General features: G+C 41.6%; 1 protein-coding gene across 1 annotated transcript; it reads right to left on the reverse strand.

Annotated features, from left to right (window-relative positions):
* Positions 1–566: 566 nt before the first annotated feature.
* On the reverse strand, positions 567–24,996 carry LOC111227329 (transmembrane protein 132D-like). Its single transcript, XM_022752771.1, has 10 exons — positions 24,873–24,996; positions 20,128–21,004; positions 12,918–13,061; positions 8,147–8,327; positions 6,040–6,183; positions 2,947–3,152; positions 2,394–2,658; positions 1,975–2,166; positions 1,504–1,886; positions 567–1,293 (listed from the first exon to the last, which is right to left on the reverse strand). Exons 1-10 carry the CDS (start codon positions 24,994–24,996, stop codon positions 567–569), a joined length of 3,243 nt encoding a protein of 1,080 aa, XP_022608492.1.
* Between the last annotated feature and the right edge of the window lie 314 nt (positions 24,997–25,310).

Here is a 25,310-nt window from a genome sequence, read left to right on the forward strand (position 1 = left end):
TAACATAAAAAAACAAAAAACAAAACAAGTGGAAAGCAACATTCAAGGTCATAGTGTTTTAATGAAAAAAAACTTAAATTTACAAAGAAAAAGGTTGTTGATATTCCATAATAGAAAACACCAATTTCAGCTAATATTATGTTTAATCAAAACCACATTTTTTGGTGAAATCCATATCCGTCAGCTCTATATTATAACTGGTAATCAATATATTGTTTTTGTAATTTGGGGAACCATTTCGGTGTGTGTCTGTATTGTATATGTGAGTGCAAAAATTTAGAGAAGTAGATATCCACATGCAGCATTAACATTTGGTGGCTTTAAACATTGTGTAAATAAGAGTCCATCATCTCATTAGCCATCTGAAACATTACCACGCACATCCATTCTCCAGTATTAACAATAATATACAGTACATGTACATGTAAAAGGCCTTGATAGGTAATGAAATGTAGAGGAGGGCGAGTCCAAAATCACATGTTCTCGACAGTTGTTGGAGTTAACAAAGGCATTGAGGTGATCAAAGCCACATCTACTGTACATGTGAGGTCTGATCAGGTTCTGTATTATAAGTGGTCCCCAGGTTCTGTGATGGGCACTTGGGGTTCCTCCTCACAACTGTCCTCCTTCCCAACCCAGTGGATGCCATGGCCATTCTCCCTGGGCGGGAGATGTGGTGAATGCTGGCGTTCCAGTGTGGAGAAGGTGGTGAACTGCACTCTCTTTCTCTTGCTGGTGGGTGAGTGGAGGGACTCAGTGTGCATAGGTTTGCTCCTGAGGGAGCCCACGCAGCTGAGGGGAGAGTCTGTCACAGACGCCAAACAACTGGGCCTCCTGGACAGAGAGGCGCTCTTATCAGGCCCAATGTCTATCACGGTGGTTGTAGTCTGGGAGTCTTGCTGGACAGGGCTGCCCGGCACGCTCATCACCAGCTCAGCATCTGTGCCAAGCCATACCCAGTCATGCCTGTGCCCTGTGGGCTCCTGGCCGTGAGATGGAGGCTTCTTGTGCCTGAACTTCACAACATATGAGATACAGTTTACGAGAAACACCAGGATGGCGAGGCAAAAGACTCCCAAGAGAGCGTACATGCCGATCTCCAAGTCTGTGAGAGGCCTGTTGGCCATCATCTCTTCTCCACCGATTTCTATCTCTGCTGTGTCCTGCCCAGGTTCCTCCACCTTGGTGGGGAAGTTGTTGTAGTTTACCAGGTTCCCAGGGGCTTTCACAGTGCTAGTAAAGCTAACACTGCTCATATCCTCCACTATCATGTTGTCTGAGCCGTATGCCCTGCTGCTGCCACTTGGGCTGCTCATCATGCTGACGTTTACGACAGTGGTAGGACTGCTGGGGTTTCCTGAATTGCTGGTCTTGCCCACTCCTCCAAGGCTGCCGCTGGTTATGAAGGTTCGCTCTGTAGATTTGATGGTGGTTGTGATCTTCTGCATGGCGCTCTCCTCTCTCTCTGAGGTTGAGTCGCGTGGTGGAGATTGCTTCCTCTGCTTCCTCTCACTGTCCACCTCTTCCCCGTCGTTCCCATAGTCACTGCCGTTGTCCTTGCTGCTAACAGTGCTACTGTTGAGGCTGCTGGTATTGCCGTCTGGCCGTCGGCTACTCACCTGAAACTTGATCTTGAGGCTGCCGTTGCCCACAGCTACAGTGCTTTTTCGTTTGGACTTCTGGCAGGCCTCACATATAGACATCTCGACTCTGACCAGAACTCCCTCGCCCTCTCCCTCTGCCACCACAGCTGGAGGCGTGCCCTGCACCGACACCACCCCCTGATCTAGAGATGTCACCGTCACTCTATAGTAAGCAGGATCATAGATATCAAGGGGCGTCTGGCTGCCATCACTGAACTGCACCCAGGCACTGACCAAAGCTTCCTGAAACAGCAGAAAACAGCAGAAATTGTAAGTGTGCTTTGAATCTTAAGTTTATCTTTTCGAGAATTAAATCTCTGAAGACTGTTACCTGTTTGGGGCTCTGTAGAACCTCTTGTGTGGTTGTGGTAGCCAAGATGGCTCTGTTGCTCCCTGGACTCAGCTGTAAAGTCATGGAGAGGCCTGCAACCAGCTGGACGCCTAACTCTGTGATGGTCACTTTGTCATCCACAACTTTGATAGTTGTCTTAGCCAAGATTGCATCAGACAGTGGAGAAAACACCTGTGACAGAACAATATTAGATACAGTGAATTAATTAGGGTGCCTCAGACTGTATCTCCTTGTCAGGACAGCTTCAGTTCATCAGGTTCAAAGTAAAACTTGTGTACTTGTAAAACCTAAATCCAACTTTTGTCTACTCAAAGATGAAACTGCCCCATCCAGTCCAGGGTCTTTAGTCACACTCTTCTGGGCCCATGGTTAATCCAAACAGTAGATCAGCTAATCACCTGGATGGTGGTGGTCCCAAGGTCCCGTCCAGACAGCACTCTTCCTGCCTGCAGCCTTGCCACTCGAGGGTCTTCCACCTTCATGAAGTATCGAACCAGCCTTGTGACATCCACCTGCCAATCAGAGCCCAGGAAATAGGCCTTAGGATCGCGAGGGTCCGCCTGCTCTGCCACGAAGTGAGTTAGCACCCGCACCAGGGCATGCTGAAACTGCAGCATGCAGCCCTTCCCCTTCCTGTCATCCTCTTCACTGTTCCAGCCGGGTCTGGGACATGAGCACAAAAACACACGTGCAGGTCACACCTGTCACACGGCAAATGCTTTGACCTGCTATACTCCAATCACTCAGTCCTGTCTCTTTGCTTGATTGGATCACATTGAGATATTACAGTACATTATGTAATGGAATCAAAACCTTAAACCCTCAGAGTGATATGATTTGTATGGGCTGAAAGACACTTCTAGATATCAAATGTAGAAACCAAATGAGGAAAGATTTTATGTTGAACAAATGGTTTGTTTGTTTGTTTGTTTGTTTGATTGTTTTTCCCACCTTTTTGAGGTTAGTATTGGGACCCTCCAGCTTTTGATCTGGCTCAGCTCTGTGTCCGATACCTCAATGAGGAGGGGGAGTTGGGGCATCCACACGTTCAGTTCCAGCTGAGCACTCAGGTAGCTGTAGGTGAAGTTCACCATCATCTTCACTTTGCCCTTTGTCTCTTTGCCGTTCACAAAAACATAGTCGCACCTGTCTGACACCTGGATAGGAAGAGATAAAGGGAACATAAATATCTAATATCTATCATAAATATATTTTAATTTCCCAGATACTATGAAAGTTTGTGTGAGTATGCGCTTGTGTAAACAATCTATATCAACCTCAGGATGAGATTGTTGTCAATGAAGGAGATGTTAGTCATCTAACCAATGACAAAGAAGAATCAGATATTCTCATAAAAGTCTCTATTTTAACAAATAGGCCATTCTTACAACAACAAATGGCCTCGCGGCAGTTTTGCACTGCATGTGTTACCATAGTAATGTCAGCTGGCTGTAATAAACTACTGCGATGATCACCGGTCCAAAGCTTTAGGAAGAGGCAGCATTGCAATTTTATGTTAATCAAAATATCATGTGGTGCGGTGCTGAACATCAGTCCTTCACAGCCAAGTGAATTCATTACACCGTAATTTCAAAGGTGACCTTGGCAAGTTTAGGCGACTGCTGAAAGATCTCATGGATGTTTAGAGACACAAGCCAGGAGGTTTTCATGGGTCCTCTCAACAGTCACTGCTTTAAACAAATTGGATAATTAAGACAGCATTGAAATTCAGTCACCAGCCTGTGGAAGTGCACAGGGGAGAGGAACCGGGGGGGGGGGGGGGGGGGGGGGGATGGTGACTTTGACAGATAGCCTAAGGAGGAATACAAATAGCAAATAGATACCCCTCTCTCATTTGCGTGAACCCAGCAGTAAGCCAGAGGATGCACTGTCCCAGGGACATGCTATTTTTGAGAGGATCTTGTGTCATCATTGCATCTGAGCATCAGTCATCCTGCACCCATGACCAGAGCTTAAGCCATCTCTATGTGTCATCCTTGCTGCTAACTGAGATGCCCTGACCTCTTCTTCTGTGAATAATCCTATGCTTGATTTATATGCAGACGGCAGATTTACAATATGTGGCACTGAAGCCCTTGGAAGAGTTGTTGTTATGGAAACATTTCTAATGCAAGCATAGAACAAAAGACAGAGAAGGGCTGATTTAGTTTCTGTGAAGTCGTCTGGAGTCCTCATGTTTTAATTAAGTGTGGAGGCAGTCAACCAGTCAACCATGATCTAAGACACTTTGCTCATTTCTTCTTTTTTAGAGAAGCATCTTCCAAGAGCTCCACTGAACTTAACATGAGCCATGTTCAAATAATATTGTGAAGCAGCAGTTGAAAGGGAATGCCATTTTTAATGTGCCATCCACCCACTCATCCTACTCACAATCTCATTCTGCAGCCAAGAATATCCCTCAGTGTTTTTAGTGTCAAAAAAAGATATTTATTTAAAATGGGATTTGACTTTCATCACAGGTTACAGTATTAAAGACAGGCAGAAATAAATAAAAAAATGCTTAAATGCATGCTTCACTGACACAACTGTGGCTGTGGTTTCATTGTGCAAATAAACAAGTTAAATAAGTTTTAATGAGTGTGCAAAATTAACATATCTATTGCAAAGGAGTAATTAAGTTCAAGTGTTACACTGAGTTCAGGCTCAATATAATTCAGTCAGTCAAATTGCTATGCCTTAAAATGTTCACGTGTCAATCCTTCAGTCCTGAACTGACACAGAAAGTGCCTGTGCACATTTTAAGTCTCTGCGTCATTCATGCACATGTGGATAAAAAAAACTTTCCATCACGGCAGATTAGACTTTGTTTTGCTTTTGTTTTGTCACATGAGCTGTTCATTCTGGATAAATCCTTCCCCATCTATCACTAGCAGATTTGATACTCTTCAGGCACACCAGAAGAGAAAAGATCTCTGAGTCAAGCTGTTAGACTAAGAAGATTAAAGGGAATATTTGTGACTGAAGCTGCTATCTGGTCAGCAAATACACTGGGAGCTACAGTAAGCTTAGAACAACAGCAAAGATAGCTACATTACAGGGTTGAAAAGAATGTTTTAGTCCACATCCGGCCTCTTGACATCCGCACGTAATCCTGCTTCTCTTATAACTGACACCCATCTGCACTTACTGTATATACTGTCCTGTGGATCTCCCTAGGGAGCAACATAAAATGAACAAAATACCGAACAAAATAATACATTTATTAGCCAGGACATCTGTTGTTTGCTAAACCTGCTTTGGGACCAGCATTTTACCAGCCAAAAAACCCAAAACAAAACATATTAGAGCACTGGAGTCCACTGCATGTCTTTATTCTTTGTTTACAATGCTACTTTACCCTTGAGTAAATACATTCACAGCCTCTGACCTCAGGGGCCAGGGGCCTGACTTTCAATTTCATCAGTAAACAAAGCCGGCTTTTGGCAGTCAGCCGTGCGCAGGTTCACAGGATAAAAGGGGCAAGTCACAGGATGGGAGCACAGTGGCAGACTGTGAGGCCATTTGTGGTGAGCGATTTAGCACAGTGGCTGTTCATTGTCTGGGAGATTGATGGGCGATGTTGTCAGAGCCCAACTAATAGTTTGTTTTACTGTGTGGAAAAGAGACAGGGAGCAGAGGTGACTTTGGTACAACTTATTTGTACGCGTCGGTCCTAAGCATCACACGTGAGACCCACCTTGCCCCTATGGAGCACAACATCCACTCCAAATTGCCCTCACTCTACTTAGCATCAGGACCTGCAGTCAAAACATACATGTCACCTTTTTCTGTTTATTGCTACTCAACCCCTTTTTGTTCACAGGTAACCATTTATCTGTGGTGATTGTGGTATTTTTTTTTTCACATAACACTTCTACAGGGAAAGTGATTTAAAGTTGAATAAAAAGGTGCAGAAAATATTTTAGAGCAATTTCACTTCTTTTTATGAAATTCACTTAGGAAGTTGTTTACGCTACAGTAAAACAAAAGGAATGTGTGAAACCGAGGAGGAGGAGGAGGAGGAGGAGGAGGAGGACATCTTACCTTGAGAACATCTTCATCAGTGGAGCTACAGTCTGTGTAGTCAGATACATCGGTGACTACTCCATCTTCCTCCACAGCTACTATCCTCAGAGGCATCACCACCTTCTTTCCAGTCAGTACGGCTGTGTTCAGGATCTCTGTGTCCTGCAGACAGTCGTAACATAAAAATAACAAATCTCTTAAAACAATTCATGTTGTTTATTTTTACATTTTATGTCGTGGAACTGCTGGACAGCTAAAGGTTTTTTGGTGTAGAAGTAACAAGAGGTGCAAGTAGAGAAGGAAGGTAGGAGAGGCAGGAGCAATGAAGTGTGACTCAGTGACTCAGCAATGCTGCCTCCCAAAGGGGGGAAGCCAGCGGCAGTGGGGGTGGGGTGGGTTGGGGGGGGGGCGGGGTTAAGGCTGTGTGATGACCAGGTCACCACATGGAAGGGGAGGGATAATCTTGGATTTATCTGCACAGGCATGTCCCTCAGAGGGAAATTATATCAGCTCAAAGATGGTGAAAAATAACCAGAGACATGGAAATGGACTAAGGTTAATTTCTACACATATACAGTACAGCCTGTTAGCTAATGCTCAGTGTTTTAATAAGTATGGCAACTGTGGCAGGTAAAGCAAGTAGGCCAGATAGAGTTAGTTGTTTACTTGGCAGCTCAACACTGAAGGAAGACATGAGTGAGTGAATGAGCGGCAACTATAGTTGGATAAATACATAAATGCAATACATTTACAATGGACCACGTATCTCTGTCTCATTGTGTGTGTGTGTGTGTGTGTGTGTGTGTGTGTGTGTGTGTGTGTTTGCACAGACAAGCATTTGTATGCATGCATGGTTAATCAAAGCATGTAAATGAAGCAGATGGATATGTGTCCTCTGCTGTAAAAACACACTGCTGTAAATGAAGTTGAAATAATTGAATATGGTGTGTGTACGTGTGTGTAGATTAGTATGTGAGCAGTGGAGCGGAGCCCGGTCAAGTTCTCCGAATGATCAGTTAAATCAAATTTAAAGAGACACTTGGGCACTCTACGAGTATGAAAATGAAGCAGATGGATACGTGTCCCTCGACTGTAAAACTGGTTTAAATGAAGCTAAAATAAGTGAACATCATTTTTTTTTTCAACTGTCATTGCAATATACTTAAAAAACACTGATCTGAAGGTTGTGTCAGTGAAGCTTTCATCGTGATATAGAAGTATTGAGCAGCAGCCCTTGCAGGAGTTGATGGAGCAACGCTTAGAGTGATCAGTCAGCGCTAATGTCCTCTCGAGCCAACCATCAAATCTCCTCATGTTTGGCCCTCAGCCTGAGGTCAGCTTGTAATCCACAAGAGAGATGAACCATGTCAAATTCACAAATCAGGATACTGTAGCATATCCTCATAACTTCAAGCGCTCCAGCACCATTATGATGGAAATGCAGCAGACAGCACTGTGAAATGGGAGTAACCTACTGCCCAAAAATATAACATTAAGTACAATAATTCCTAATTTATACTTGCATAATACATAATCATCAATAATGTGTGGTTGAGCAAATGCTAAGAAATGAAAGAGTGTATCATGAGATGGGCTGTCATTGTCATGTGTCATTCCCACCAACAGTCGTGTACTAAGAAGTCATTGACCCCAGGTGACAGATGAATCATAGTGTTGTAAACGCTTGTGTAATGTTCCATATTTAGTTGTGGCGATTATATCATTGATTAATTATAGAGGTAGCATGATAAAGAGGCCTGCGGCACCAAAATAGAAACACATGAAGCAGCTGTTAGGAGGAGAGGATGACCACACATTGCACGCCAGAACAGAGCAGAACAACACAGAGGAGAGACATCAGCTCGCTGACAGTCAACAACACAAGGTCACAATCTGCTCAAAATAGAACCCATTTACTAAACAATCCAAAGCATATCCAGCCTTCTGCGTATGCAAACCAGACAGGAATGGATCACAGCAAAGTGCACTTTATGATGTTTTCATGCACCGACTCTCAAAAGATTCGGTCCAAGTGTCGGCATTATTCGAAACGCTGCTGTCAGTAACATCAGTGCTGGTTTTAATAATGATTAGGTGTGACATTGGAAGCTGTCAGCTAACTCACCATTACAAGAGGAGCCAGGCCAACAAAGTCTCTCTGTGTGGTATAGATCCTCATGGCTCCTTCAGTCTTGGCCACATTTCTGGATGCTGTCGGCAGCTCCAGCTTCCATATGATCACCTGACTATCGAGGGGACTGCTCAGCTCCTCAACCTCAAAATCCATCTGAAGCACTTCCAGCAGACTGCTTTCAAGCCTGATTGAGGAACAGAGAGTGGGGCCAATTAGACAGATGCATACATACTGTACATACATACAAATACAAATATGTACAAGATAAGACAAAGCAAAGCAAAACAATAAGACAAGACAGACAGTTAAATTACTGCAGAATTCCAGTGTCAAATTATGTCATCATCTATAATTTTGTGCAAGCAGTACTACACATCTTAGTGTTTTGACTATTTGGGGTGTTGTCTAAGTCTTTCACCAACTTTACTTTGTGCATTAGCAGCACCAAGACAAAATCTTTCCATCACAGCCATTGATACTTAATATGATTACTTCACCATTAGAGTCTTGAATTCTCTTCCCTCACATTAAGTTCCTGTAGAGATAATTATGTCTGAATAGAGGTGCAGTGATTTTATCTTCAGTCTGTGGCTCAGTGCTGTCAGTACAGGGCATATTAATGTCCATGGATCCTGGAGAGCTGTTTTTTTTTTTTTTAAATTGTATTTATTTATTTTTTTAAGATTCAGAGGAAGACACGCTTTGCATTAGGATGTCAAACATTTCATTTTATAAATACCATAAGACTTAATACTCTGCAGCCATGCTAGCAGCTCTTTAAGGCTGTACATTGGCATAGTGATGCTTTGAGCTAAATACTAACATCAGTATGCTAACATGCCATGCTAACATGCTGATGTTTAGCAAGTCTAAACATCATTATCTTAGTGTTGCGTATTAGCATGAACGTCTGCTAATCAATGTAAAACACATGTACAGCTGAGGCTGATGGGAATGTCATTATAGGACGTAGGCTACTGGAAATAAACTTAAGTCTGGGACAAAATGGAAATTTTGACCTGGTGATGGCACTAGAAGAGTCAGATGATTATCAAGTGGGGGGTGCATGAATGTATGTGTGTCAATTTTTATGATAATCCATCCAGCAGTTGGAGAGAGATACTTCAGTCTGGACCAAAGTGGTGCACCCACCAGCTTCATGCAGCCATTAGCATGGAAACCCAAGTACTATAGCTTGGGCTTCTCATGTCTTTGCTGCACACAAAATGTATCTAATTATATGGGAAACAAAAGATGACTGGATGGAGACATTATCACCCTCTATGACCAATGCCAATATTTGATAATCCTCATCCATGTGGAGTCAGTCATTATTTTAATGTCTACCATCAGACTTTATTAAGGAAACTGTTGGGGCTGTTGAATGAAAAATAGGAAGTAACCTGATAAAGACTGACACTGGATTCTTGGAGCGATCCAGCTCAAAATTCATAGCGCGATGTTATGAAATTGGCCCCTTGGGTAGACAGTGTGGAGATTTTTAGGAGAGGGAGGTGAGCCCAGTAGTTGCGAAAAGACCCAATCCCTTGTTTTTTTTTGTTATTTTGTCGAGGGCTTTGTATCTCTGGGCATTTCCACTAACCTAAAAAAGAACAGAGCTGAATTTTTCCGTGTTGGCCGTATGCTGGAGATGCTGGTACTGCTAAGTGTAAACAGAATAAAAGGTGGTTTGAGGACAGCAGCATCCTGCATGCACAAAAAAAAGTATAAGCCTTTGTAACTTATAATGGCCTCTCAGTGATGCCAGCTAGAACAGAGTGTCCTAGCCATGGTTTCAATTTTCTCCAATGGCCCAAGCTAGTTTCCTTGGTTTTATTTCTTGGCACTGTATTGAACTATACAAAAGATATATTGGAGAAAAACACAGTAAACATCCACATGCCAGTATTGACATTATCACACCCTCTGCATCTCTGTGTACATGTTATAAATATCTGTGTCAGAGCTGTGCAGACACACAGTGAGTCCTGTTTACTGCTTTAAAATGACCTCTAAAGGGTTACATAGCAGCTGCCTTTGTGCATTAAAGCAACAACAACTGGAGAAATTGCAAATCATATTTTGTTAATCCTCCATTAAATTCCAAACTCTACAACAAAGCATACAAAAGTCCCTCCATATATCCCCCTCTCATATCTGCCCTTATTAAAGGCAAGACAGAGATTTAGTGTAATTGAATAATCTTAGCATATTGCTCAGAGACCTGAGATTAAAAGATAATGATGGCATTCTGTTCAAATACCAAAACAAGATAGGCTAGACTCACATAAGCATGCCTATATCCCCCTTAAGTATGCATTAACACAGATATCCATAAGATAGGGGATGCTGCCGTGCTATTTACGCCATTGGTCATTCTTGTGAAGCGTTCAGGGGAGTGATGCTTCAACAACTTGTTTATGGCCAGCAGTGTGACTATGACTAGCAGTGCTTTAATCTTAAGATCCAAACCAAGCTGCTGCAACAGAGGATAAAAAATAGCTTTAATGTACAGATACAGCAAATACTTTTAGTGCTTACTAAAAGCCAGGAAGACAAAAAGTCAGAGAAATCCTCACAGTGGTGTGACAGTAGACTCTCTCTGCAGGGGTTCTATTAGTTTCATGACATTTTAGAGAGGATTAGCCAAAATGACTGAGCGAAAAAATATGTTAACCCATAAAGACGTTGTGATAAACAATGTCATAATCCACAGCAAATGGGGAAAACAACTTAATGAGGTCAAACCAATAATGACGAGCACAGATAAGGTCAGCGTTCTGTTTCTGGTTAAAGTAGGCCGTGTCTATTGTTGTGTGACCTCTTGAGTCTGTGTTAGACAAACCCAGCTTCAGGAAGTTTAAATTTATCCCTGCACTGAATTGAGTACATATTATATTAAAGCAAAGTCCAGCAAATGTTATTGTTTGTCTACTTTTATTAGTTTTTTTTTTCATCCTGGGATAGTTGGCTCCATACTCTTGCTCTTCTCCAGCTATGCCAACCATTCACACACAGATTAGAGCTTTAGTTTTACAAGCATTTCTTGGAGCTACTCTAGAGGCAGAAATAATCTTACTGTTTGAGTTAAACCTCAATGGATCCGTTTTTTAAGACCACTGAAGCTTAAACGGCAAAAAAAAAAAAGAAAAAGAAAAAGAAAAAATCATTAAAAAAAGCGTTCAAATGAAGTTCACATTAACATCATCAATGTATTCTGCTGATGTTGCATTCAAGATGTTTGGATGACGTTGTTTTGCTCAGCTACACCAATTACTGTAGCTCATCTAGCAAACTGTTGTTATGGCGCTGTCCGTCTGTCGGTGCACAACTCACATCCAAACTGAAATATGGACTTTGGTGATTCTGATTCTTTTAGTGACATTTATAGGCTTTGTGGTTGATAGTAAAATGTCTCCACAGCTAATGGATGGATTGCATGAAATTCGGTACAGACAATTACATCTCCTACTTTTGTTTCTAACCAAATACTTGATGACTTGACCAGCCTTGTTAAGTGTTAATTAGCAAATGTTAGCATGCTGTTTCCTATTATCCTTATTTTGTTAGAAGAGGCTTGACCCTTGCTTGCAACAATCCATCATTAGCACGCTAACAAGCAAAGCCAAAATGGTCAACATGGTAAATGTTAAGCCTGCTGAACATCAGCATCTACACCATTGTCAATATGTGCATGTTGTCTTGCTGGTGTTAGCATTTAGCTCAAAGTTCTGCATGCCTAAGTAGTGACTCACAATGCCACATGACTGTAAGTTAGACTTGTTACATTTTTCATTTAGCCAGGCTAACAGGCAAATACAAACAAACTGAAACAGAGGTCTAACTTAAACCTGCTTTTGTGGCAGCAAGGTAAGAAGCAACCATGCAAGACAAAGAAGAATCAAAAAGGACACATGTCACTCAGTTTTTACCCTGTTTTGCCAATTTTGCCCTTTATAAAAGTTTACTTTAATCTGAGGAAGCAGGGGCCAAGCGTAGATGACCTAACTGTTAAATGAACTGAATGATCTCAGTCCAGTGAAATACAGCTCAGCTGAACTTGAGAGGACATCTGAGATAAGCTTCTTGTTGGGGAAAGGGTGTAGTCCCGTTTAATAAGGTTATGGTGGAAGTTAAGTGCTTCTTAGAAACCCAAATAGAGCTGAGTTTGTAAAACCTGCAAATGTTTTATAAAGAGTCTATGCGTTGTTTGAAAATGGCTCCACTAAAGTTTTGCTCTAACTACCCTCCTGGCCTGCAGCTTTTAAATCACAGGTTAAAATATGTTTTAATGCATCACATGCACTATGGACATGCACAGCTGGTAAATGCTTAGGAATGATTAAAGCACAGAGGAGAACTGATCATTAAAAGGGAAAAAAGTAATAGCCGTTACAAGGGGCGGCTCTCCAGGAGCAGCTGCAGCCAACCTGTGCTCAGAGAGTATAAGACTTGTCCTCCCAGGACACAGCACAGTATGCTTCTGCAGTAAGCCGTTGTCAGACTTGCACAGTCCAGATGCTTTGTCTTTTACTCCACAGGTGCAGAAACAGATATTGATATGCTGTGCAGGATGTCGGCTACATTACAATAGTAGCACTTTTAACAGCTAGAGACAACAACAGCAGATGAAAAACTCCCTTTGGACCCTCTGAGTATTATTTGTCCGTTCAAACAACAGCAATTTAAACCTATAAATATTTGATCAATGGCTCAGCGAGAAGAAAAACAGACGCACAAAGGTAGAACACATATTAGACACGCTTGCCTTTTTCCAGGTATGGGAGCCTTCCTCTGACAAATAACAGCGATGGCTCCATCTGCACCCATATCCAGAGTGATGTCCCACAGTAGAGAGTTACTGGGTGTCGCTGTTCGAAAGGTCACACCCTTCTTAACTGTCGCTCTGTGAAAAAGTCAAAAAGGAAAAGGTCGAGAATGTGGTGAATGCACAATGTCTTATATTAACAACCAATGGAATTTAAGGCATTGAATCACTATTTATCCAAAGATGAAGTATATAATGTGAACAAATACTTAAACTTTTCTGATCTTTATTTTTTTCATGCTTTTTTCTGATTTACTTGTGACATATAGGTTGTCAGCATTGTTAGGAAATCCAGGTTCCTCAGACAGAACATGCTTGATTTATTCATTCAGACTTCATATATTCAGGTTATTATCACAAATCCAGGATTTCCAAAAAGAAAAAAAAAGACTTTCTCTGTCTGATTCTCATGTATGATGCATGATAAAAATAAATATAAAACTCAGACAAACCATAAATCAAATAAAAACAGAAAATGCCAACAATCACTGATTTGCTTCTACCCATACTCCACCTCTCTAACCACCCTCAACCCTTTTGAAAGCCAAAAAAAACATTGTTCTCTCTGTTCCTCCTTATGTGCGCTCATTATTTAAACTGTAATAGATCATTAGTTTCCTTGGCATCTAATTTGTAAATGGTAAGCATTCTGCATCTGAACGTGTAGACATTCCCAATGGGCTTTGCCAGCATAAGCAGCTTGCAGTAGGTCAAATGTTAATGAGATATTCTCATACAAGAATTGCGATCAAGTAAAGCAAGATGCACGCATAGAGAAACCCCCCCCCCCCCCGAAAATCCACTCTTCTGCTGCAACAATACTCATAATCCATATGGTCAATGACTTCTTTTATATCCTCAAAGCTCTAATGAGACTCTCTGAATACCCAGAAACAGCACAGACATCTTGTCTCAAATAGTTCAGAACAACATTGTCGGGTAAATCTCTGCTTTTCATCTGCATGCAAAGCTGTGTTTTATCTCTGAATCTTTGAGATAAAATCAAAGTACATTATTAGTCTCTGAGGAGGTGTAATCTATAATAGCAGCAACAGCAATCTGATGCTGAACACTTCTGCTCTGGGTTGGGGCTTGGATTTAAAGAATCAGGCAAAAGGAGAAGAGACACTGTTCCCTGTTCAACACAATGAAACAAAGCAATCAACCAACATGCACTTGTCTCAGATGAAAGATTTAGAATACCATCTTAATGGTTTGGTGGTGATTTGTGGACATTTGTGAACCCTTGTCTCTGACAACATCTGCACATCCAACATGTAATCTGTGAGGGAGGTCTCAAGTGGCGACAGATCTTGGCACGGAGGTTTTTGCAGTAAAACGCCGCTCTGTGTGACACGACCCGCTGCCTTAGCCACAGGAGTGAAAGATAGAGATCTTTTTTCACTGTCTGGTTCACAGAATTAATGGATTTGGCTCATCTTGTCACACTGCGAAAAGTTCAAACAGACAAAGGAACCTGTGGGTTAAAGGTCACAATTAAACAGAAATGACTGAGTGGTGTCTTTTTCAATAGTGGTTTAAATCTTGTGCCACCTTGGCCTGGGAGACTGCCGGTTACCCTTCCAGCTGCACACCACAGAGGCTGCTTTATCTGATTAACACAGGTTCAGCCAGGGAGCAAGTGCTAAGAGGTGAAAACATCTGGTGCTGCGGCTGCCTTGGAAATAAAAACTGCACACAGCTGAGTCAGTGGACACTTCAATAGCCATATTATTTACCATACAGGTAGTTGTGTTGAAGCCTCTAACCTCTCACTCTCGTGTATCAGCAGACACACTGGACTCGGACTTATTAATTCAGCTCTGGCTCTGAGCGGTTCTCATCAAATAAAGCAGAAAAAAGGAGCCAAATAGTGTAGGTGTTGCATGGTCTCTGTGTTTGTATTGTAAATTAAAGTAGCTTCTCCGTGCATTAGAGTGAATGATGTAAGGGAACAGCACGGGGTAGCCAGCCCAGTCTTATCAGCCACAGGGTTCCCAGAAGGCAGAAGAGCCAACAGCACAGGGAGACGAACACTCAGTCTGCACTAAATGAGCAAAGAGGAATGCATGCACTTTTGATGTAAACAGGCCACAGCTTTCTAATTAGGATTAAAGGTGAGGTGAGAACAAGAAGAAAAGTAGTTGCACTCTGATTCCCTTATTAATGGCAATGCAATGCCACATGGCACATAATAATTATTTCTACCACTACAAATAACGCCTGTTTTAATTATGAAATGTAAAAAAATGAATGCAATATATGAGATATATGCCCCTATATAGAGTGTGATGTTGCCATACATGTTACCTATAAGGAGATCCTCTGGATACATGAAGATATAAGTTTATAACATTTATTAAATACCCATAGTAAAAATTGTACATATATTAAAAATATCCACATGTTGATTTTTTATGTTATTATATGTTTTGAGCATATGTTGATGATAATTATATTAATTTATATATGAAAGTTCATTAAAACATATACACTATATATAAAAATTTAATATGCCTACATATCTTTTCATTATTAATTTTAAACATATGTTCATAAAATATGTCTATCTGTCTCTGATTTAAGCATACATACATACATATTTGTATGGAGTAGACATTTATGTCAATAAATGAAATCCCCTTTCTAATAGGTTTGATATAATTTGTACATACAGTACTGGCCATAAGTACATATACTGTATTTCCTATATGGAAAGTCACTATGTTTACTTATATTACATTTGCATATCTGTCATGTAGTCTCCAAGTGTGGTATAAAGTATTCATGAGTGATCATTAGAGGTGTTGGTGGGTGGATTTTGTTACATTTGGCCAGAGCCAGGCTTCCTGTTTCTTCCCGTTTCTTCCCGTTTCTTCCCGTTTCCAGTCTTTATGCAAAGCTCTGCTAACCAGCCGCTTGTCGTAGCTTCATATTCAGCGTACGGACATGAGCGCGGTGTCAATATTCTCATCAAACTCTCGCCAAGAAAATAAATAAGGGTATTTCCCAAAATGTCAAACTATTCCTTTAAGTGCATAATAAAAAATGAAGTATAAACCACTGTTCACACGCAATGTCTTCTTGTTTTCAATGCTGTGCTGCCTAAACCAATTACTTCAGTACAACCAACATTACATTGCCTATTTGTGTTTAATTGCAGCAGTGATGCTGACTGTAGAGAATTGTAAGTGCAGTGTGATCATTTGCTTTAAGTGGGGGAAACTTTAATCCGGCATAATCAATGAGGTAAGCGGGATGGCATGCTCGATGTATTAATGAGAAAACCTAGGAGGACTGTTAATCTAGTAATGGCTTCTGAATAACATGCCCTGCTGTGATGAAACGCCTCTGTGTATTGAGCTGAGTGGAGAAGGGTTTAACTAATAAAAAGTGACAGTAACAAGAGGACTTATCTAAAGCCCTTTTTTCTCTCTCTCTGCCCGGCTTGTGTAAAAAAAAAAAAAAAAAAATATCCCCCGTGACAAGAAGAGGCGTTTCTCTTCTGAGTGGTTTGGAACAGGAACTAGTGTCCATGGCTTTGGTTAGCAGGCCCTGAGGAGGCGGCGGGCAGGGGGAGGCACCAGGGCAGAGAAGATGGATGGCTATGGAGACTGGAACTGACAGTGTGTGAGAAAAGCAGCTCTCAGGTGCTGCACCTGCCATCCATCTCACTTCTGACCAGGCAAGGCATGAGTGGCAGTATTGTTCCACCTTTTACATACTCTTCATTCACTCACACACACATGCATGCATGTAAGAATGCACACAGACAAGTGGGCACACAAATAGATACACATACACTGTTAAATCCATTCAAAGCAGACCTTGGCTCTTGGCATTCATCAGTCAATTCCCTTCTCTTATTTATTTGTGGAATGCTGTTTTCTTTAAACCTATTTGAAAGATCACAGAGTCCTGGCCAACAAAGGAAAGTAAAGCGATGAGACGATTCAAAAACGTGAATACATAAAACAATAAAACACAGACTGATCAAAGACCTACAAGAAAGATTGTATCCTGTGTGAGCCAGACAGCGAGGCCCAGGTTCATTTCAGCACTACGGCTGCTATCAAGATGCTACCGAGGGTTTGTAATTTACTTCCCTGATATGATTTGTGTTCCCATCTTTGGCTTTGTGAATGCAGCGCTGAGGGGCCATGACGGTGCCACCGGTGAACCCCAGCGCGATCGGGAACAGATGCAATCGTTAATTATGCAGTCAAATGTCCACCATTTCGCCAGTCTGATGGCCCGCCATCAGCAACGTGCTCATCGTACTTATGGAGCAGTTCAGGGAGTTGGGGAGACGCTCATGCAACCCTCTCGCCAAATGGCAGCCACCACAGCACTAAAGATGCATGTAAAATTCCTATTTGTCACGCAGATGAATGATTAGGCTCCCTGTTTGAAGAGCTCTGACTCTGTTGATACAGAGCCTCAAGTTTATTTATCGCCACAGTGCTGCCTTCTAAATAAAACCAATAGAACAAGACAAACTATTGTGCTTCATAACTGGCGTTCAACTTGTTGTTAAGCTGAAAACAAAGAGAAAAAAAATAGTCTGATCATATTTGCTGGGTGTACTCTAAAGGAATAATCTAATTGCCCTTCATGTGGGTAGAGTGATGATGGTAATACAATACTATCTATGACCTTTATGAAGCTGTCACTGAGAATGACAGCTTCATTTTGCTGGAACGGACAGGTGTGGATTGTTTTTTCTTTTTTTCAGTCGACCTCAAATTTGAATGTCCCTCGACTCAGGTTTATCATGCTGATGAGAGAGCATTAAGCAAAGCGTAATGGGACATTCAGACAGTGATAGAGCACACAGACAGCTGTTGAGGACTGGATGCACAGGGCTTGTTAATGTGCTAATAAGCTGAGGGAGGGTAGTGCTGTGTTACTGAGTGTGTGAGTGAGAGAACAGTGAGTGTATTATGTCATGTTTATGGGATGCAAAAAAAATTTCAGAGTTTAGTCACCATTGCATGACGTTAATTAGTAAAAAGCCTCCTTACAAGATTGTCAATTTTCCAACCAAGAGACAGTGACAGTGAGGAAAGGAAAGGAAAGGAAAGGAAAGGAAAGGAAAGGAAAGGAAAGGAAAGGAAAGGAAAGGAAAGAAAAGAGAAAGAGAAAGACAGGACAGGGGGCATTACCATTATCTGCTCTCTCTTCAGAAACATGTGTGACTGAGTAGATGAATTAAAGCAGCATTGATTAAAAGTGACAGAATGAAGAGGGGGGATCAGGATTTCTTTTTTGGCTTCATTGCTTCAGGTAGAATCAAGGGACAGAAACAAAATGAAACCAGCAAATTAATTCAAATACCTGATCTAACCCTTTACACCACATGAATGCACAGGTTTTGATCTATAATGCAATTTAATGATCCTCTGATAAAATGCTGGATGAAACACCTCCAGCTCTGTGTTTATTTGTTTCCTTTTACAACACCAGAAAAGAACTTAACACCTAAAGGGACATTTTGACAAACTACTTCAGACACAACTCTGAAGCCTGACAAGGAGGAAAAGTGCATCCATGCACAGCTGTCCACTCGATCAATATTTAGCTATTCCAGCATTCACAATTGATCTGAGTAAGTGACTGTCTAAGTGAATGAATGCAGGACCAGGTGAAAAAAGAATTAATAATCCATGACTGTCTCCTCACCTCCTCACCTCCACTGAAGCAAGTCAAGGAGGAAGTAAGTCAGAAATTATTTATCTTTCAGGAAGTATCGATCGTGTTCCACAGTGTTTCTCAATCCAACACACTTTTGGATTAGCTGCCCTCGAGGACTTTCTTCTTCTTCTTCTCATTGTTCCTAAGTCAGGACACCTCTCTGGACGTCGACCATAAACGCTGCAAACAGCAACCAAACCGCATGTGAAACTGACCGGCCGACTTGTGCTTTACTCATGATCTACAAACCTACAAACAAACTGAATTAATAACTGTCAGAAAGATGTATTTGCCTCCTCCTGGCAGTCCATTATTCACTGGCTTGGAGTAAAGCAGATAGTGTCTGGAATAATAATAAAAATAATTTTTTTTAAAAATCGGTGTCTAATCAAGATTGCGTAAATCTTTACTCTTCTGCTCTGACAGCTAACACAGACAAATCCAGCAACGTCTCTCTTTGATCTCCGTCTGTATGATGATAAAAAAAAAAAAAAAAAAAAAAAGGTTGCGGATGACCATGAAAACCATCAATGAAATGATGAGAGCAAGTTGGAGGCATTTAATTCAAGTGAAGTTTTGAGGTGCCAATCTCCCATGTTGCATCACTTCACCTTGGAAAAGCAGAGCAACAAACTGACGTCTTGAGAGAAAGCCATGAGAACAGACTTGTTTTTCTTTCTTTTGTGCATTTGTATTTCTCCTCTCCTCCTCAGAGAGTGATAAGACAGGTGTTTGAGGGATTAATTCATGGGCAAAGTATAAGTGCATTTCTTTAAAGATATCAGTATATAATTAGTCTCTATTACCAAAGATGTCACAGAGACCTCCAGAGAAACAATTATTGCTGTGACATGGCAATAAAAATGCTCTCATCAGTCAAACAGGAATATCCTGCGTTACAAAATGAGAACAGAGCTTTAAATTGAATTGAGCCACGCTGGTAATCCCCGGGATACTTCATGCATTCAGCAGTATGAACACAGATCCTGAGCATACCCTTTACAACAGAGCAACAATGAGTCACAAGCTACACGTGATTTTATTTGATCCATGTCAACCTTGATGACTACTGCTCGTGAAACAGCCCTTAATGTCATCAGGCTGTGCTCACTCAAACATGTATTTTTCTGATTTAACTCAAATAATCTATCCCACTTCTCGGAAAGATAGTTAACCTCCATGATATTTTCAGAGAAATGCCATAATCCATCCAGAATCTCATTTTCTCCAATATTCGCTTATTTTTATGATGGCACAGGATTTGTGCAAGAATTAGAGATGAGGACTAATACTATTAGTGAAGAATTCCCTGTGTTGAATTCTTATTGACCAATTAAGTTGTGCTTCATTGACATTACAGAGTCCACTGAAGTGATGGCAGCAGTTCATATGTTTGCAATACAGCCACTCTGACAAATGGAAACTGAGCCAGCAGAACACACAGTCTTACCTGAGAGTGAAGTTGGTCAGCTGAGCAGAGCTGGCCATGAGCACGTAGAACGTGGCGATATCAGTCTTCTTCAGCGGTTTGGAGGATGTCCGTATGACAATGGCATTGCCAAGCTTGAGTCGAGAAAGTGTCGCCATTCCTTTAGGCACCTGCAGAAGACGCACACTGCCAATCCTCTGCATGGGAGTGAGAGGAACATACTCAGCCTGCTGCTGTGAGCCACTCCAACGACTTCCATCCACAGAGTTACACTTCCCATTGACTTTAGGCTGAGCCTGGTAGTACAGCTCCACAGGGTTCCCAGCGGACGGGTCCTGCCTCTCCCTGCTGGTGCCCTCTGACCCTGGGGCAAACCAGCCAGGCGCAGGAACCAGCTCAGCTATGCAGGTTCCCCTCTCGCCTCCCATGGCACAGGAACCCCTCACCTCCTGGGTCTGCCAGAAAGCATACACTGTCACACATGGTAGCTCATCCACAGCTCCTTCCCCCCTGCCCCAATCCCTCCCTGCAACATAGAAGAGCACCCGCACTTTGGGCTTGGAGGAGAAAACCCGAGTTGTCAGCACAAAGGCCTGGATTTTCCAGTTAAAATTGAAGACCTCCGGCGCGTTGAAGAGCTGCACAGACTGGACCAGATCTAGAGGCACAAGCTGCTCTGTGGACATGGTGCCGTAGCTGGCGTTGACAGCTGGCTGGCGGCTGGCTCTTAAGATAACAAAGGGCTGCGTGTGACTCTGCATGCTGGAGTTCCTCATAAAGTCCTGGCCAGCCTCCTTTAGGAAGAGGTAGTCAGCATCTCGCACATCGTAGTTGACTGGCAAGAAGACAGGGAAAGGCACTGGGCTCCTGCTGTCACTCAGCTCTTTACTGCTCAAATCTGTAAGGTAAACATAAAAAATGTCACCAGACTAGTTGAAAGCCACAGGAATATACAGTATCCTAGTATCATAGTACCACATTTCTAAGCAGCTAGAACTCTACTTGAAACAACAACAAATATAGAGACGTCTGTTTTCCTGTACACCTGACAATAACATACAGTGAAAAACCCCAGCAGTGTTCCAAGAACTAACACTTGAGTGCAAATGTCAGCTGAGGCCAAATGATCAACTGAGTGGGGCATGAAAGTATTACACTGAGAGGCCTGTGAGCTTAACCTTAAAATTCCTGAAACAGAGCACACAGGTGAAATAATGTAAATTACAACGCGGGAAGCTTAAGAGTGTTTTAGTTTCTGAGGCATGGAGCAGCAGCTGAACTCTGTGGCTTTGTTAAGGGACTGTACTAAAATGGCTGGTGTTGTGAGCGCGGCCAGACTTTATGTTTCACTTTGTGAACACCCTCCTCACAACATGTCAAAATAATATAAAAGTGTTCAAATAGTAAAACTTGTTTAATCGTGTAGCCCAGTTTAATTCTTAATAAAGCTCAATAGAATTTCTATTGTGCGCCACATTAATAAAACTGTGATGAAGAGGCTCAATTGTTTTCCTCTGCTTATGTTAAAAAGCACCTTTATGAATATGCAGGTTAAAGCTGTCTTTTTGATTTAACTATTAACTATTTACCAAACTATTAACTATTAACTTTTTGCAAAGGAGCATGTTCGCCATGTCAGACAACCTTACCTTCAGTCAAAAGAAAGATTAAAATAACGTGCACACTTTCTGACCCTTTCTCTGCCTCTAATTATTTTTGTACAGTCCCTAAATAATATACAGATAAGTAATTGTGTCAAAGAAAGATAACATTACTAAAAATTACTACTTTATTTCCTATAGAATTTAATTTTTGAAACCCGTTTACTATTTCTAAAATGTACTCTGAGTTTCAAGTGATTCAAAATGTAATTCCCTGTTTCCCCTCCACTGGCCCAGTTTCACCTCTCCCATGGATGATCTGTTTTCTCTATTTGGGTAGGAAAGGTGGCATCTGATACATCTGGCACAAGTTTGAAATCAGCCATCAGAAAGTGGGATTAAAATGGCTTTTCAGATTGTCAGCAGGCTGTGAATACCCAGCAGATCCGCCATGAAAAAAAATGAGAATAGTGCCTCATCATGTGAAGTAAAAGCTAAAAATAATCAAGCTGACAGAAATGAAAACAGGAATGCATTGGGGGGGGGGGAAACTGTATATTATTGAGTGAGTGTATTGTCCATTGGTCACTTTGTGTTACTTGCACAATGTTTTCCAGGATTACAAGATGGCTGTTAAATACTGTGCATTGAATGACCTTTTTACATGAGTGAGTGAAAACAAACCAAAAGCACATAAATATTCCCTGATCTGGTTTAAAAGCTTGATGGTAAGTGTTTGCCCCAATGGAAAAGAGTAGAGGCAGAGGTCACCCGGCCATCGTGTGTCCTCATTAAACATCCATTTTGATAGAATTATGAAGATTATAGCAGCTGACCTTTATTGTGCACTGTTTATGTGGTGGCTAATTGCCCTACTTGGTGAATTAAGGACAAAAAACACTTGTGTTTACTCTGGAGATTATAACAAAATGGATGAAGCTCCACTAAGCAAGGTACTGCATAGTGAAAAACAGATTTAGTAGTATCTAAGAGCTAAACAAATCATCATCCCACTAGTATACCAAAATCAACAGAAGAGATCAGATCTAGATCTATAGACCTGTGTGAGGGGCAACATAGAGTTGTCGTTAATTATTCAATGAGGAAAGCTTGAAGCTTCTCTCTGTCAGAATCACTCGTCATGTCCCTCATGGCTGCTGGCGTTTGACGGGTCTGTCGATCATGGTCTCTTCTGCTTTCCTTCCTCACTCAGCCCATGCTAAGAGTCTGTCATGAAGGTCTGACAGGTCACACAGCCATTAATATACTGTAAGTGTCACAATCATGTCGACCTAGCAACCCTATATAACAACCCCACACACGCACACACACACTCACACACACACACACACACACACACACACACACAAGGAGACAAGAATGTCAGTGATGTTCGCTGAGTGGGCGACACACTGCATCAGGCAGAGACTGGGGCCGGGAACGGGGCTGTCCTGGCTTAGCATACCGGGGGCCACAGTGACAGATGTGCTGTTTAATACCAGAGCTGGCAGCAGCTCCGGCTGGAGTGAATATAAACTGGCTCACTGTCTCCAGCAGGGAGAGTGCAGCGCCAATGTAGAAACAAAGTACTTCACATGCACGCCCATCCCTCTACAGTTGGGGTTTTGATGGGTCATCTGCGATCCTCTTGTTGTTTCACGTGCTTTTCATTTTGTAAAACCCAAAGGAGGCCAATTAAACGAAGCATACGTAGCACACAATCTACGGTATTTGTGAGTACGGTGCCAGACGGACTTTGCAGTAACCGTTCTTTTAGGATTCATTGCGGTTTAAGAGAAGCATCCATCTCCTTTGCCAATATTTAGATATTTTAACAAGTAGCCAATGTAAGCAAAACTTCACTTGTATGGTCCTCTCATCATGATGAGAGTCCTGCCCTCAACTGATAAACATGAGAGAAAATCCGCTGCACCAGCTGTTCCAGCCTCTCAAATCGCTCATTTTGAAGAGCCTGAGCTTCTCCTCCTCCTTGGCTGAGTCAGAAAGCATCAGTGTTGCCGTGCAGACGTTAAAAGCCACCTCTCCAAGACTGCTCTCCCACAGACTGAACATGTTCACTGTCTTGCACTGTTGCTTTATTTCATCCTCTCTCTACAGTATGTGGGTTAAGTGCTCTCTAGGAAGAAAAAAACAAGAAAAACTAATTCCTTTTAAGCGAGGGTTGAAATCATATGTTGTTAATCAAATCTTTGTCCACCTCTCCCCGTTTCCATTTGAAAATGCTTCTTGTATGAAATTAGATTTCAGAGTTGTGTTGTTTTTTTTTACACATGGTCTAAAATGATCCAACCTTTGACTGATGGCAGAAAATTAACTTCAGGCAGGGATTGTGACTTTTTGAAACAGAGTTTTTCATGTGAACAATCTCCCTTCGTTGTGTTTTATTTTTAGTTGAGCCATTTGTGTGAAACAAGTACAATGCAATGAGCATTTTACTAAGATGGAAATGGAAACTATTCATATTACTTATGATTGAAAAATACTGAGATTTGTCCTGTGTAAGTAACTAAAAACTTTACTTAGGGCTTAAGTCTCACAGATTCATTTCAAAATAATGTTCCCCATCACCAGTTTTAATAAAAACACTGCTGTGTCTAATGAGCAACACTTTGTCCTGCAGTTTGTCTTAAGGCTCCATATTAAATTCTTTTCATTGGCATGACAGCAAACGTCTTTTCAGTGGGCTTGTCTTTCAGCATTATTTCTCCAATTGTAATCCATCTTTGTATTATTCTATTAAAATGCACAAAGCTTGAGCAGCCATCGTGAATTCTAATTCGCAGTAATGACTTTTACCATATGTGCAAAACAGCTTGCAGAAGTGAGTCGACTCCCAATAGCATCACAGACGACAACAATGGATGTCTGCATTTTAATCAGTAATTGGCGGATTAAAAGACGTCTTTGTGTCTCAAAGTTTCTCTTTCACGTCGTCTTTTAAAGGTTTTTTGATCCAATATTGCTCCCACATATACTGTAGCAATACGCTGGTAGTAAATACTTTCAGATAAGAAAGTGTTGGCAGTAGGCAAGATGCTAATAACACATTATCATCATGCACCTGTAGCAAACATAAGAACTTAATCTGATATTAGCACTGTGTGTTTCTACCTTTTGACTGGCTGACCTTTTCCATGCATCTACCTTTATTATAGCACCACAGACGCTCATCAGGATCTGACAGCTTGCCAGCGAATAGGTCCTTAGACACAGAGATTTGTAGAGCGATTGATGTCGTCGGTGGGACACTCAGACACTTAGCAGTCATCTTGGGAGGGAAACAGCGGTTTACAGCAGAGGAAAGAGAAGCTGCTAGTATGCTCAGGATTTTGTTTTTTTTAAGTATCTTTCAGCATTGTGGTTAATTACCAAAGGGGCATCTAGAAATTGGTAGAAAGCTCTGGACGACATGTTTGTTGGAGGTGTAAGCAGCGCTCCAATGTGGTGTCTGTTGCAGGCGCCTAATTGGAGTATTGTGCTTCCAATTAAATGGGAGTCACAAAGATCTGAGTTCATTTAAACCAATTCTGGACTTATGGTTTATGGTTGTTACAATGAGTGCAATACATTTAATTTAACTGA

The sequence above is a fragment of the Seriola dumerili genome, unplaced genomic scaffold (assembly GCF_002260705.1).
Source record: "Seriola dumerili isolate Sdu_G_001 unplaced genomic scaffold, Sdu_1.0 BDQW01000017.1, whole genome shotgun sequence".
Classification (NCBI taxonomy): domain Eukaryota; kingdom Metazoa; phylum Chordata; class Actinopteri; order Carangiformes; family Carangidae; genus Seriola; species Seriola dumerili.

Bases quoted from the DNA above. Each gene is read 5' to 3' on its own strand.
- LOC111227329 (XM_022752771.1), bottom strand. From the start codon at position 24,996: ATGACTGCTAAGTGTCTGAGTGTCCCACCGACGACATCAATCGCTCTA. The intron at 21,005-24,872 runs GTAGATGCATGG...TTTACCTTACAG, and splicing joins TCTGTGGTGCTATAATAAAG to ATTTGAGCAGTAAAGAGCTG. The intron at 6,184-8,146 runs GTGAGTTAGCTG...GACTGTCTGCAG, and splicing joins GCCTGGCTCCTCTTGTAATG to GACACAGAGATCCTGAACAC.